Source organism: Balaenoptera musculus, chromosome 17 (genome assembly GCF_009873245.2).
Source record: "Balaenoptera musculus isolate JJ_BM4_2016_0621 chromosome 17, mBalMus1.pri.v3, whole genome shotgun sequence".
Taxonomy (NCBI): Eukaryota; Metazoa; Chordata; class Mammalia; order Artiodactyla; family Balaenopteridae; genus Balaenoptera; species Balaenoptera musculus.
This window is the reverse complement of record NC_045801.1, coordinates 16,262,719-16,277,554: the sequence shown is the minus strand read 5'-3', so window position 1 is coordinate 16,277,554 and position 14,836 is coordinate 16,262,719. Positions and strand designations below refer to the sequence as shown.

The 14,836-nt window shown below is 39.0% G+C and overlaps 1 protein-coding gene across 2 annotated transcripts in view; it reads right to left on the bottom strand.

Moving 5' to 3' along the window:
• Positions 1-14,836, bottom strand: part of ATAD2 (ATPase family AAA domain containing 2) — a 67,969-nt gene extending 53,133 nt beyond the window's left edge. Inside the window, exons 1-2 of one of the 2 annotated variants that reach the window (XM_036830999.1) lie at positions 14,460-14,836; positions 2,946-3,094 (exon numbers count right to left, since the gene is read on the bottom strand). In XM_036830999.1, coding sequence (XP_036686894.1) covers positions 2,946-3,094; positions 14,460-14,693 — 383 coding nt within the window. In that variant the 5' untranslated portion in view covers positions 14,694-14,836. The remainder of the gene's footprint in view (positions 1-2,945; positions 3,095-14,459) is intronic. The other variant, XM_036831000.1, reaches the window with a different exon arrangement.

Genomic DNA, 14,836 nt, shown 5'->3' with positions numbered 1-14,836 from the left:
AGCTGTGGCATGTGGGTTTTCTCTCTCTCTAGTTGTGGTGCACGGGCTCCAGAGCACGTGGGCTTTGTAGTTTGCAGCAAGCGGGCTCTAGTTGCAGCGTGCAGGCTCAGTAGTTGCGGCGTGCGGGCTGAGTTGCCCCGCGGCATGTGGGATCTTAGTTCCCTGACCAGGGATCGAACCCGAGTCCCCTGCATTAGAAGGCGGATTCTTTACCACTGGACCACAAGGGAAGTCCCACCAAGTCACTCATCTTTAAATCAGGATTAAAAAAGCACTTATTTTAATACATTCCTTTAATACCTAGCACAATGTTTCACAGACCTGAGTAACATACAGAGCCTTTTAAAGATAAAGACTTTTGAGGATTTCCAATATTAAGTTTTTTATGATTATGTACAAGCCAAACTAGATATAAATAAATTCATTTAGGTTTTATACAAATTAAACTATAAAAACAACTACCAACAAAAATATTAACGGAATACATTGGAGGTTTTGCTGAAACAAATTAGCCATTTGCTGTGTGAATGTGGTTCAGACTGCTATGGGTTTCTCTTGAGTTTGGCATGTTATGTGTCATGTTTATTGTATAACATGATGACTCAATTCATCCATTTTTCTTTATCTGAAGTGCTCCAAATCTTCATTTGAACAGCATGTCATGACATCACATCACGTGGCTTTCTCTTGGAAGCAGATGCATCCTTTATGTATTAAGGTCAGACTCAGTTCTTTTTTTTTAATAAATTTATTTATTTATTTATTTATTTTTGGCTGTGTTGGGTCTTCGTTTCTGTGCGAGGGCTTTCTCTAGTTGTGGCGAGCGGGGGCCACTCTTCATCGCAGTGCGCGGGCCTCTCACTGTCGCGGCCTCTCTTGTTGCGGAGCACAGGCTCCAGTCGCGCAGGCTCAGTAGCTGTGGCTCACGGGCTTAGTTGCTCTGCAGCATGTGGGATCTTCCCAGACCAGGGCTCGAACCCATGTCGCCTGCATTGGCAGGCAGATTCTCAACCACTGCGCCACCAGGGAAGCCCTCTTTTTTTTTTAAGTATTTATTTATTCATTTTGGTTGTGCCAGGTCTTAGTTGCGGCACGTGGGACCTTCGCTGCGGCATGTGGACTTCTTGGTTGCAGCATGAGAACTTCTTGGTTGCGGTATGCGGACTTCTTAGTTGTGGCATGCATGCAGGATCTCGTTCCCCGAGCAGGGATCGAACCTCGGCCCCCTGAATTGGGAGTGCGGAGTCTTACCCACTGGACCACCAAGGAAGTCCCCAGACTTCTTAACTCCAGAACCCGAGATAACTAAAGCAGTACTACTTGGTGCCAAATGTACATAAATGCAGTGCCTGAAATTTTATGGCTATTCTCTATAAGGTAGCAATTTAGATGATTCAGAATATTTTTTCTTCAGATCATGAAATAATCTTTAAATTCTCATAGAGAATTCACAGACCCCACCAACCCAACCCCACCCCACCCCAAGAAGACTTCAAGTTTCAGAAATACTGGGGTAGCTTAAATTGTATTTCATTGATTGTAAAAATTGTACATTTCCCCCTCATTTTAACATCTCTGAAATTGGGATATATCTTACTACTGATGGTATATCATAGTTTAACTTTCAGTGTTGTTTTCTTTCTTACTGTCTCATAAAATAATGCTGTGTGTTTCAATTGTTGCTAACTTGGATTCCATGAAATACAGTAGATATTCCACGAATAGTGGATGAAACAAGATGCAGATTTAAATATATACAATAAAAGACCAAGTAAATAATTGAAAAAAATAACAGTACCAAAAAGAAACTTAAAAGGGCACAACCTCACTTATCTGGAAAATCTGCTCCACAAAATAAGAATCAAGCCAAAGCAATCTTGCGGGGAAAAAAAACGGAGCTGGAGGAATCAGGCTCCCTAGAGCCCGCACTCCGCAACAAGAGAAGCCACCACAATGAGAAGTCTGCGCACCGCAAGGAAGAGTAGTGCCCACTCGCTGCAACTAGAGAAAGCCCTTGCGCAGCAACGAAGATCCAACGCAGTCAAAAATAAATAAATAAATAAATATTAAAAAAAAATTCTATTTGAGAGTAAGATGGTTCTAGTTTTCTACATCATTACAAGTAAATTCTTTGTGAGAAGAATTAATGTAAAAACAATTATTTCATCAAACAAATTTTATTATAATTGGCACCCCTCTCCCAATTCCTGTTAAGCCCACCAAAATGGGGACAAATTGAAGGTTTCGAGCTAATTAATGTTAGATTTAAATTTGCCCTGGACCAAATAAACCCAAATTCCATGAAGTACATACTTCCTAATTCACTGAAATTAATTCCTTGAGTATTAAAATGGAATTCATGCCATCTACCTCAGGGTTCTTGAGAAACAAAATTTACATATGTATAAAGCACCTAGTCAAAAAACCACTGAACCACTGAACAAGTCAAAAAGCAAAAACAAAGCCATGTTCTGCCTCCTATGTGAAGAAAGCCTTAGAAGCATACCAACAGAGATATTCATAAATGACTTAGAATTGATGAAAAACTTGATAGTAAGCAATCAGAAATATAACTACTATTTTGAATAAAGGCTTTTTACAGACTATGAAGCAGAACCACATATCATAAGCAAGTTATAGTCATAAAGTCTCTTTAGAGTACTCAAGTACCCAGAACTCATCCTGTATCAACCAACCTCGTCAGTTGCACTCACACATATCACAGATACCATCTTTGAACCAGAAAATAAAAACAAACCTGACCTGAGTACATATTAAATTTTTAATTCAATAACATTCATTTAGTGCAATTTCATCTCAAATAAATTACATTTTACAATCTGGACTCTTGATGACCAGTCAAGAACACACTTAAAAATTAAATGCAAATCCTAAATTATTACTTTAAAGCTATTTTGAATTAGCATTTAAGCATCTTGTATTACCTTGTAAAATGCCTGCCATTAGTATGTTTCTCCGATATTTCCGTATTCTTATCAAAACTAGAATCTGAAGAATTCTGTGCATTTTTTCTCAAGGATCTTAAAGCACGTGTCCGGTGGTAGGTTTCAACTTCCTTAACTGAAGACCCATCCTTTAAAAAAAAATTAAGAAAGCCATCTAAGTTTTTCTTCAGTTAAATCCCCAAGTTAAACTCCTAAGATTTGTCTCTGATTAAAAGTTTTAACAACTGCTTTTGGTGCACAGTATCATTTTTGCATCTCCCCAAGAAACTAAAATAGTTAATATCTAGAATAATCATTTTACAATAAACAAATATGAGCAATGCCTATGAGGTGGCTAGTATAAGATTTATTAATGTTTTATAGTTCTATTTCATAACAAGTAGTCTCGAGTGAAATTTTCTACCACTGATAAAAAGTTGTAATAGTTCATAACGGTAAGTACTCCTTTATTTTAAGGCTATGGAAATTAGAAAGATACACATACACCATGAAACCACTGGCAACAACCTTAAAATAACTGGACTATCAGAAGTGTAATTTTGGCTTGGATGACAAAAAGGAGTTATTACTATCTCACACAATTTCACCCACAAATGTAAAAAATGAATTTAGAGACTGTTTAGGTATGTTAATTTCTTGTAAAAACCATACAGCTCTATTTAACTTTATTTTTGCTCAACAGACTACAGGCTCTCTAAGTTAGTGGGTTGCTTTATGAGCTACAGAGGTTCTGTCATAAAGTATTCAAAATTTCATACATGCCTTTTAGAAATCATACAGAGGATACTTTTACGTTAAAAGAGAAGGCAAATGTACCTAACAACTCTATAATCCTATGTCTTACTACTCTAAAAATTTATAATTTTAGAAAAACAGGCAGTGTTTTTTTAAAAAACAATAAAACATCAGTGCCCCCCGACCCCATGCGCCTCAGGCTGGCTTTACCTGGTCATTTCATTATGTTTTATTAGGATATTTTGTCATTTAATTTTGTTTCAGCAAGAATATTTGATTGGTTCAAAGGTAAAGTAAGGATATTTATACCACAAGAATCTGTGCAAGAATTAGACAGGTTCTTAAAGGCACGAGAGGACAATTAAAAAAATTAGACAGGTTCTTCATACGGTATTAAATGATACGTATGATTTGTTACTTTTATCAGTGTACCTATATTTCAGGATGTTTCAAAAAAGAATACCTATACATTTAGGTAAGTGTATTATTTTTTAAATGAATACCTACATCTTAGATGGGTGTAGTGTAACATAAGATTTTCCAAGGAAAACTGTAAGGCTATCTATTTCCACTCTCTCAACTTCCATGTGTACTTTTTCTTAAAACGGATCTAAGAAGGCATCTTAACACAAGGCATCCTCTTTCATTTACCTTTCTCCCATTTTACAAAAGAAAGTCATAACTCTCACTCATTCTGAATCTTACTATTGTGGGCTGCTTCAAGGCATTAAAAACCTTCGTAAAGCCAAAGAAAAACCCTAATGTAGGTGTTAAGAGAATGAATGACTAAGCTAGGCAACAAATCCTTTCCTTTGTTAGGTGGTTTCCAATTCTTCCGCTTTTAACAAAATTGAAAGGAGACCTAATCAAGCTAAGAGACCATTAAAAATGTTTGGCAAGTGATTTTCTGCATATAAGCCAGAAAAACTGAGTGGCACTGCAAATAAAATTCCCTTCATTACTATCTACTTATTTATATGAACAATGTTTCTCAGTGCTTACCTTTATAAAAGCAATGAAACTGATGACAAAACACTCTTCAGCAATAAATAAGATCCATCCACAGATACTTAAACTAACTGGGTGGGTAGGGAGACTTAAACCACATGAAATCCTAATAAAATATTACTTCCTATGTTTAATCATTTTTAATCAAAACAGATACTTTTTTGTTGTTTTGATCAATTGAATGTTAATAATGATAACTCAATACACAAAAATTTTGTTTCTTGGAGCTCTGTCATCACGGAAAAGTAGAAAAAATCCAACTTTTGTTTTATAAGTATGAAAGGATAATTAATAACTGACTTTCAAGCATGAAAATATATCAAGATAAAATGCTGTGGGTTAAGTGGATTGGAAATACAAATTAAAAGAGGAAAAAAAAAGAGGGTAAAATTTCTGACTACTAAAAGAACTTGTTCATGTATTAATTTTTAATGTTTCAAGACGGGTATCAAATAACTATAATTTTTACATTCCAGTGGATACTTATAAAAGTGTGACGTAATAGTTTTATTTTTTAATGTCAACCTTAAAAAATGACAGAAATGATCTCCTTTGTAACTACTTAAACCTTTGCAGGGGGGCAGGGGAGACCTTACATCTAAGGTCAGCTTAAAAATGTAAAAGCAGGGACTTCCCTGGTAGTCCAGTGGTTAAGACTTCACCTTCCAATGCAGGGGGTGCGGGTTCGATCCCTGGTCAGGGAGCTAAGATCCTACATGCCTCAGGGCCAAAAAACCAAAACGTAAAACAAGCAATATTGTAACAAATTCAATAAAGACTTTAAAAAAAATGTGAAAGAGATTATAGAGCTAAAAAAATTTAGAAACGCAGGGGAAAACTTTCATGACATTGGATTTGGCAATTATTTCTTAGGACACCAAAAGCACAGATAACAAAAGAAAAAATAGATAAGTTGAACTTTATCAAAATTAAAGAACTTTTGTACAAAGGACATTATCAATAGAGTGAAATGGAAACTCATGGAATAGGAGAACATATTTGCAAATCATGTATCTGACAATGACAAAGGACTGATATCCACAATATATAAAGAACTCCTATACTTTTAACACCAACAACGAAAAAAGTTAAAAATGGGCCAAGGATTTAAATAGACATTCCTCTGAAGAATATACACAAATGGTCAATACACATGAAAAGATGCTCAACATAACTAGTCATAAGGAAATGCAAATCAAACCCAATGAGATACCACTTCACACTCATTAGGACGGCTATTATCAAAAACAAAAAAAGAAAAAAGAAAATAAGTATTGGCAAGGATGTGAAGAAACTGGAACCCTTGTGTACACTGTGGAAAATGATATGGTAATTCCTCAAAAAATTCAACATAGAATTACCATATGATCCAGCATTGCTGGGTATATACTCAAAAGAAGTGAAAGCAGGGATCTGAAGAGATATTTGAACGCTCATGTTCATAGCAGCATATTCACAACAGCCAAAAGGTGGAAGCAATCCCAGTGTTCATCAACAAATGAACGGATTAAAAAAAAAAATATATATATATATATAGTACATACAATGGAATATTATTCAGTCTTAAAAATAAAGGAAATTTTAAACACACTGAAATAACATGAATGAACCTCGAATACATTATGCTAAGTGAAATAAGTCAGTCACAAAAGAAGCAGGTTTCCTTTTATGAGGCTCCTTGCCAGGGGCTGGGAAGAGGGAAAATGGGGTGTGTGTGTGTGTGTGTGTGTGTTTTGGGGTTTTTTTTGGCAGGATCTCTGTTCCTGACTAGGGAGTGAACCTGGGCCACGGCAGTGAAAGGGCTGAGTCCTAACCACTGGACTGCCAGGGAATTCCCAGGGGAGTTAGTGTTTGATAGGTACAGAGTTTCAGTTTTGCAAGATGAAAAATTCTGCACACAGAGGGTGGTGATGGTTGCAGAACAATGAATGTAATTAATATTACAAAACTATACACTTAAAAATGGTTAAAATGATAATTTTATGTTATCTATATGTTATCACAATTAAAAAAAGAAAGTAAATGTCACTATATTCCTGGGGATTAAAAAAAAAAAGGTTTGTTTCCATAGGAAAAAAGAAAGGAGGGAGTTGCTAAATACTGGGAAAAAGATTCCCTGAGAAACTTAGAAAATTTAATCTTATAAGTGAATCTCTGATTTGCATAGTGAGTGGCTTAGTTCATCATCCCGAAATAAGCGCTAAGTATCAAGAAAGGCTCTCCTTAACAGCATGGAGAAAAAAACGAACCAGGTTTTTTGGGAGTCACCTATATAAAGGCACATACTGGGGAATTTAAAAATATAACTTTCAAAAATGGTTTTTATAAAAGCAATATAAAAATAAAAGCAATACGTGCCCATTATAATCAGAAAAATGAAGAAATGTACAAAGATGAAACTGTCACCCTTAATTCCAAGCTACCAACAGATAACCACAGTTAACCTTTTGGTGCATAAACCATTCTTTTCCTTTGCAAACACATTCACACAATTTTAAAACTGCGATAATATTATTTATTCTTTGTTACTTTTTTCTAGTAATACAACCATTTTCCCATGTCATAAAATCTATTCTAAAAATCTTTTTACATGAATGAATAGTATTTCAGCCATTATATGAATTTAACAAACTGCTTAATGTATCACGTATAGGTAATCTGCAATTTGTGTTATAAATACCTCTAGATGAATTATCTTTTGAACATCTGATTTCCTAAGGAAACTAGCACAGTTGTTAAATCAAAGTCACATTTTAATACAGCCAATCAAAATAATTCTCAAGAGGTAAGTTAAACAGCAACTAGTAACAGTAATTAACACTGGATAATAGAAATGGGGACTTTCACTATCTATTTTTTACATTTTTGCAACATGTATTACCAGAAAAAATTTTCCTAAGAAGTGAAAAACAAAGAGAAAACATACTTAGTCTGAAAACTAAACCTAGAGATGTAGTGTCATTTATTCTTTCACTAAAATCTACTTTAATATTGAGAGCACTGATCGTTCTTAAAAGTGAAGTTTAAAAGGAGAAAAAATATAGTTCATTAGATTTTAAGTCTGTTATAATCTTGCAGAATCAGTAAGTTAGAACAGGGAGCATGCAACAATAAGAAAAGTTTTTCCCCAAAGTGGACACAATTGAGAAACAGAAATATTCTGATGTTATTTTTCCACAAAAGATCAAGCTTAGTAAAGATTTAAATTAGTAAAAAATATGTATGGGAGTCATATTGGTTAATTCAAGTTATCAATTCAACAAATGAAATTTAAACAGGATTTTTAAGATCACAGTTATATTACTGACATGAAACGTATTCATCCAGACTTGGGGCTTCTTGAAAGCGTAAAAAGCAGTGTATGCTAATGTACAATGGTATACACATTATACCCACATTACATAGTTGTGACAGCCCTCCTTAGCTTCATCTTTAAACACTGGTGTGGTCAATTACTCATTATGGATCTATTCCACAAGTTCCAGCAATTTGCTTTCTAACCATACAGCTCTTCCAGTAGATCTAAAACTATCTCCAAATAGCTAAATCCAATGGCCTTCTCTACCTCATTCACTTCTATGATCACTCTGTTGTTTGCTTTGATCCTTTGTTTACATACTTTTATTTTTTTAAACCTAATTCATCCTCTTCCCACCCTTAAAATAAAGCCATTGCTCCAGATCTTCTTAAATATTCTTGTGTTTTGCTATGCATCTTCAAGGATTCAACTCCCAACTCTATATAGGTGACTCACAAAGAAAAATAGTCCTTACCTCTCACCAAACTCTGGCGTCATATTCCCAAAGATGTACAGCTTACCTCTTCAGCTGGAAACAACACTGCCTTTCCTCGCTCTATCTGAACAACTCTCAGACCCCTTGCAGTACTTTTGGACTTTTTCTCTCCGTGCCTCCTAATACCACCTTAATTTAGGCTCTGGTTTTCTCTCCTTTGGTCTGTTGTTATAATAATGTACTAATTAAGAGCCCAACCTTTTAAAGATAGACTGCCTAAGATTGATTCTCCACACGTCACTTAGAACTGTATAATCTTCTCCAAGTTACACAGAGACCTTAGTTTCCATATCTGTAATGAGGATAATAATACTTTACTTGTAAACTTTTAAATTACTATACTTCAATTTAAAAATTAAAAAATAGGGACTTCCCTGGTGGCACAGTGGTTAAGAATCTGCCTGCCAATGCAGGGGACACGGATTCGAGCCCTGGTCCGGGAAGATCCCACATGCCACAGAGCAACTAAGCCCGTGCGCCACAACTACTGAGCCTGCACTCTAGAGCCCGCAAACCACAACTACTGAAGCCCACACACCACAACTACTGAAGCCCGCGCACCTAGAGCCCATGCTCTGTAACAAGAGAAGCCACCGTAGGGTTTCCCTGGTGGCGCAGTGGTTGAGAATCTGCCTGACAATGCAGGGGACACAGGTTCGAGCCCTGGTCTGGGAAGATCCCACATGCCGCGGAGCAACTGGGCCCGTGAGCCACACAATTACTGAGTCTGCGCGTCTGGAGCCTGTGCTCCGCCACAAGAGAGGCCGCGACAGTGAGAGGCCCGCGCACCGCGATGAAGAGTGGCCCCCGCTTGCCACAACTAGAGAAAGCCCTCGCACAGAAACGAAGACCCAACAGAGCCATAAATTAATTAATTAATTAATTTAAAAAAAAAAAAAAAAGAGAAGCCACCGTAATGAGAAGCCCGCGCACAGCAATGAAGACCCAACGCAGCCAAAATTAAAAATATAATTTATAAAAATTTAAAAATAGTAATTTCCGGAAAACAAACAAAATAATAATAGTTACTTTACAGGGGAAATATGTGTGTGCATATTAGGTACCTTGCCTGGCACACAGCAAGTGCTATGTAAATGGTAGCTATCAGTATTATAATCTTTTAACTGGTCTTCCAAACTCCAGATTTGTTGACTATAATCCATCCTAAACACTATCTCATCAGATCTCTGTTCTAAAAGTTGCAACTTCTAAGCCTAAAATCAAGAGCCAGCCCAACACAAACTAACAAAAATTAACAATAATGGACTATTACTGTCACAAAACAACTACACTCTCTCAAATGCAGAGCAGCCAACTCCAGGGAGCAACATTCATTGCCACTTGTCAAAATCTCCCTATTCATGCTTTGAGATACTTCACTGAGCTGTACACTTTTCATTTTTGTGTTGTGATATGCTCCAAGTTTTAAAATATCTCCCATAGGCTGTACATATCAGTGTCGAGTTTGGGATATTTTTCCAGGCTAAATAAACATACAATTAAAAAAAAAAAAACAACCAAAAACAGTACCTTCTACATACTGCAGTGTTTTATTTTACCTAAAAACATACCGAAGAATAAAAACCTACATAAACACAACCCAAAAGTAACGTACAATCATCACCAAGAAAACCCCTACTACCCATCCTGAAGTGTCTCTTCAGCATGAGAAACCACCCTAAATTTAATGAATCAAAGAGCCTCAGACCTGTGAAAGCACAGAAATAGGCAATGGCTAGCCTGACTCTGGAGGAAAGGGGCATCCAAACTTATAAATAGGAAGAAAATAAAAGCTTAAAAACCAAAGAAACAGATTTAAAACAACAATAAAATATTTTCAGGGAACCCATACAAGTCAGGGGGAAAAAAAAACCCTTAAGTGCAGTTGAGTGAGATCATATTCAAAATGTAAAAGTAAAATGTGGTTGAGATTTCCCCGGCTGTCCGGCGGTTAAGACTCTGCACTTCCACTGCAGGGGCCGAGGGTTCGATCCCTGGTCAGGGAACTAAGATCCCACATGCCATGCAGTGCACCCAAAAACTTAAGAAAAAAAAAAAAAGTAAAATGTGAAAATGTGGTTGATAAATAGGTAACTGTAGGTATCTTCAGAACTTGAAGTTCAGCCTCCAAGATTAGATGAAGAAAAATGCAAGTTAATGAATTAATATGAATAAATCCAACCATCTTTAAGGAACCTACCCTAAGAAATGCTGTCAATAAATGTGTGAATGAGACAAGGAAATACCCAAATACAATGAGGGTGGATCAAGGAGTTAAGTTTCTGAAATGCATGATTGATGTAAAAAAGCAAGCTATAATCAAATCAAATGTATTTAATGTAAAGAACCCTAATTAGAAAATATTCCAATCACAAAGGTATGTTTCATTTTTGGTATTGGTGGACTTTGTCAGCATGAATACATTACTCCTGAAGACCCAATCCCATGCTCACTAAATAACACTCTGATTACAATCTGTTCTACGGAGGATTTGAGAGAGGAGTACTATGTCTCAAAAAGATATAATCCCTACTGGAAATCCTAGTCTGGAAAAGAATCTTTTCTACCCTACAACAACCAGGTGAATGCTAATTGCTCAACCACCACATACCACTGATATAGCAAGACAATCAACAACAAAATATTTATTATGCACCTACTATGCTCTAGGTGCTAGGAATACACAGCTGAACAAAAGGTCAAAATCCAAACCCCTATGGAGTTACATTCTGATTTGGGGAGAGATAAAAATACTTTAGAAGTAGGAAATTATAGAATATTAAGAAGGTGGTAAGTGCTGGCGACCATAAAACAGAGCAAAGGGCCTGTCAATGAGTGGTTTGCAATGTTAAATAGGGTGGTTAGGATGAGCATCATTGAAAAGGTGAAATTTTAGCAAACACTTGAAAGAGACTGTTTCATAGGTTCTCCTAGGTAGGACTCGCAGCTCTATTGCTTACTATAAAGGTCAATTGAGCAACTTATTTAAGTCTCTGTGCCTCAGTCCTCTTACCTGCAAAACAAAGATAATCGCACCTACCTTATAAGGTTATGAGGATCGAGTTAATGTTTGTAAAATTCTTGGAACACATTAAGCACTATGAGTTCTGCGTTTTTGTTTTTTATTTTTTAATTAAAAAAAATGTAAACGGTAAAGGAATAGCTCATGCAGATATCCAGGGGAAGAGTATTCCCAACAGAAGGTAGAGCAAATGCAAAGGCCCTGGGATTCAAAGAGCAGCTAGGCCAGAGTGAGTAGAACAGACTGGGTTTCGCAAAAGGGAGAATGGAAGAGGATGTCATCATAAAGGGAAGGGGGCAAGGAGGTATAGGGCTGCTTCTCAACTTTTAAACTTTTACTCTTAGATAGGGATGTTTGGGTTTGTTTGTTTGTTTGTTTAATTTTTTAATTTATTTATGGCTGTGTTGGGTCTTCGTTTCTGTACGAGGGCTTTCTCCAGTTGCGGCAAGTGGGAGCCACTCTTCATCGCGGTGCGCGGGCCTCTCACTATCGCGGCCTCTCTTGTTGCGGAGCACAGGCTCCAGACGCGCAGGCTCAGTAATTGTGGCTCACGGGCCCAGTTGCTCCGCGGCATGTGGGATCCTCCCAGACCAGGGCCCGAACCCGTGTCCCCTGCATTGGCAGGCAGACTCCCAACCACTGCGCCACAAGGGAAGCCCAGATAGGGATTTTTGAGCAGAGGAGTGATCAACTGTTTTGACTTTTTACAAGATCACTCTGTAAGCTATACTGCGAACTGACTTTCAAGGGAGGAGGGCATTACATATAAGGGTGGCAAACAGGGAGGCTAGTCAAGAATCTATTTTAATAATCCATGGGAATTCCCTGGCGGCCCAGTGGTTAGGACTCAGAGCTTTCACTGTCAGGGCCCGGGTTCAATCCCTGGTCAGGGAACTAAGGTCCCACAAGCCACAGTGCTAGATCAAAACAAACAAACAAACAAAACCAAAACAAACCAAAACACACACAAAAAAACCAAAACACTATTTTAATCCAGGCAAAAGATAATAGCTTGAACCAGCATGGCAACAATGGAGCAGCTGAGACGTGGTCGGATTCTGAAAAAATTCTGAAAGTAAAGCCAACAGAATTTGCTAATATGAATGGAGAGAAGAGTTAAGGATGATTCTAAGGTTTTTAGCCTGAGGAACTTAAAAGATGGAGTGGCCATTAAAATCGACTGTGGTCTTAACAGGTGACAATGACTGAGTCCTAACTATCAGCCAAGTGTTCAGGTAATCTCCTTACATGCCTGATCACATTTAATTCTCACTACCCTTGTGGTGGGTATGACCCCCTTTTAAGTATAGAAACCTGCTGATATTGGTAAACTGATATTCATAACTAACAGTTGTTTTTTTAAATTAATTTTTAATTGAAGTACAGTTGATTTACAATGTTGTGTTAATTACTGCTGTACAGCAAAGTGACTCAGTTATACATACATACATATATATATATATATGTACACACATACACATTCTTTTTCATATTCTTTTCCATTATGGCTTATCACAGGAAGAACTAACAGTTGTTTTAAGCACTTATGTTTCTTAACCAGTATTCAATACATCATTACAGTCCCAGGAACTAGCTTTGTCCTGAAAATAATAAACACTCAAATATTTACTGAAATAATTAGCTGTTTCTGAACATAGGTTAATGAGTCGAGTGACTGAGTTCATTGAAGAGGTGTCCAGCCTCCCCAGATCTCTTAACAACTTCTGCCTGTGATTGAGAAACAGATCCTAAAAGTCAGGAAATTGCTTTTTCAATTCAGAATCACAATTTCAGAGACTGACTGGACCATTTCATTGCCCTACGTAGAGGAACAACTCGTATAGGGCCTCTACAAAAGGTACCACTGATTTCCTGTAGGGATCTCTCTCTTACCTATGGCTTGTCCCTCTCTCCCACCACAGGTACCTCCCCTTGGCCTCTCATTCTGACTTCCCAGTTCTAACCCTCTCTCTGGTCCTATTTTTCCCACCCCCATGACTACCCTCCCTTCAACAAAACTAGACTACTTCCTGCTGCCTTAACTTTACTAGCGTTGCTTCCTCAATTTCTCTAACCCTTTGTTAACGCTGTCTCCTCCACCTGTGTCTCTTTCAGCAGCTGGGGTGGGGAGGTGGAGGGAGGAGAAGCACGTTTTTCAGGAAGACCTTAGTATACTGCTCCACCTCCTTGGAAACCTATAGACCTTGCTTATAACCGTAGCATGAAATAACAGAAAGGGAAAGGTGGTGGCGGCAGAGAATCCAAGTTCCAATTTTCTATCTAGAAGATCAAGAAGCTTCGACTCTATAGCTTCTTGAGTCTGTTTTTTCATCTGTAAGAGACATATCGTAACTATCCATTCTCAGGGAGCTGTTATGAGGCTTAAGTGAAGAAGACGTACATGAAACGTTGCTCTCCATCTCTCTACATTATGCAACCTGGTATTATTCACTGCGTTCTGGTTACCGAACCCCTCTGGATCGTAAATGAAGGTCAGGGAACCTGAGTTACAATCTTTCTATCCCCCGCGGCCCCTAAAACACTTGTTATGCATACAGGAAGCGCTCAGTAAATGCGTGTGGCTCGCGATCGCTGCAAACCTAGGGCTGGAGCCCGGGCGACTGGACAGTGAGGTGTGTGAGCTGGGGGGCGGGGCAGCCCCAAACCGAGATTCGGCCTCCAGCTGCACATCGGCGGCGGAGGGCTCCGGTTTCCTCTCGAGTAAAAGTGGGTGGTAACGCACCGCTCACCCTCCCGCAGTCAGTCCATCTCTCCACCCGACCCACACCCCTCCGGGGCTCGGATCTTGAGAAGCCTTCCATTTTACTTGTCCTCGACAATACTCCTCCCAACCTACCTCCTTCTCCTTCCTCCACCCCCAGCCAACTGTCACCCGGACCGCCCGCCCACCCACCCCACCATCCCGGGCCCTACCGGGCAACGGGCCGCCGACAGTCCCCCAGGCCCGGCCCGAGGGGCCCGCTCCAGGCCGGTACTCACGCCCGCGGCGGCCACGGTGACGGCGGACTGCTCAGCGGCGCCGGCCGAGCGGAGCCGCCTCCGGCCGATCTGCTTCAGGCTGAGGAACTCGCTGGACAGGTCCAGAGAGTCCGTGGCCGAGGCAGCGGGGTGGCTGTGCAGCTCAAGGCTGCTGCGGAGGACCACCATCTTCTCTCCTTCCTCGCCCGGGCGTCCGCGGCGGGAGACGCACCCGAAACCCGGCAACAGCCGCTCAGGCTCTTCCGCGCTCCGAATTCTGGCGCCACAAGCTCCGCGCCGACGGCCGCAGCGCGCGCGCCCGGAATCCCTCC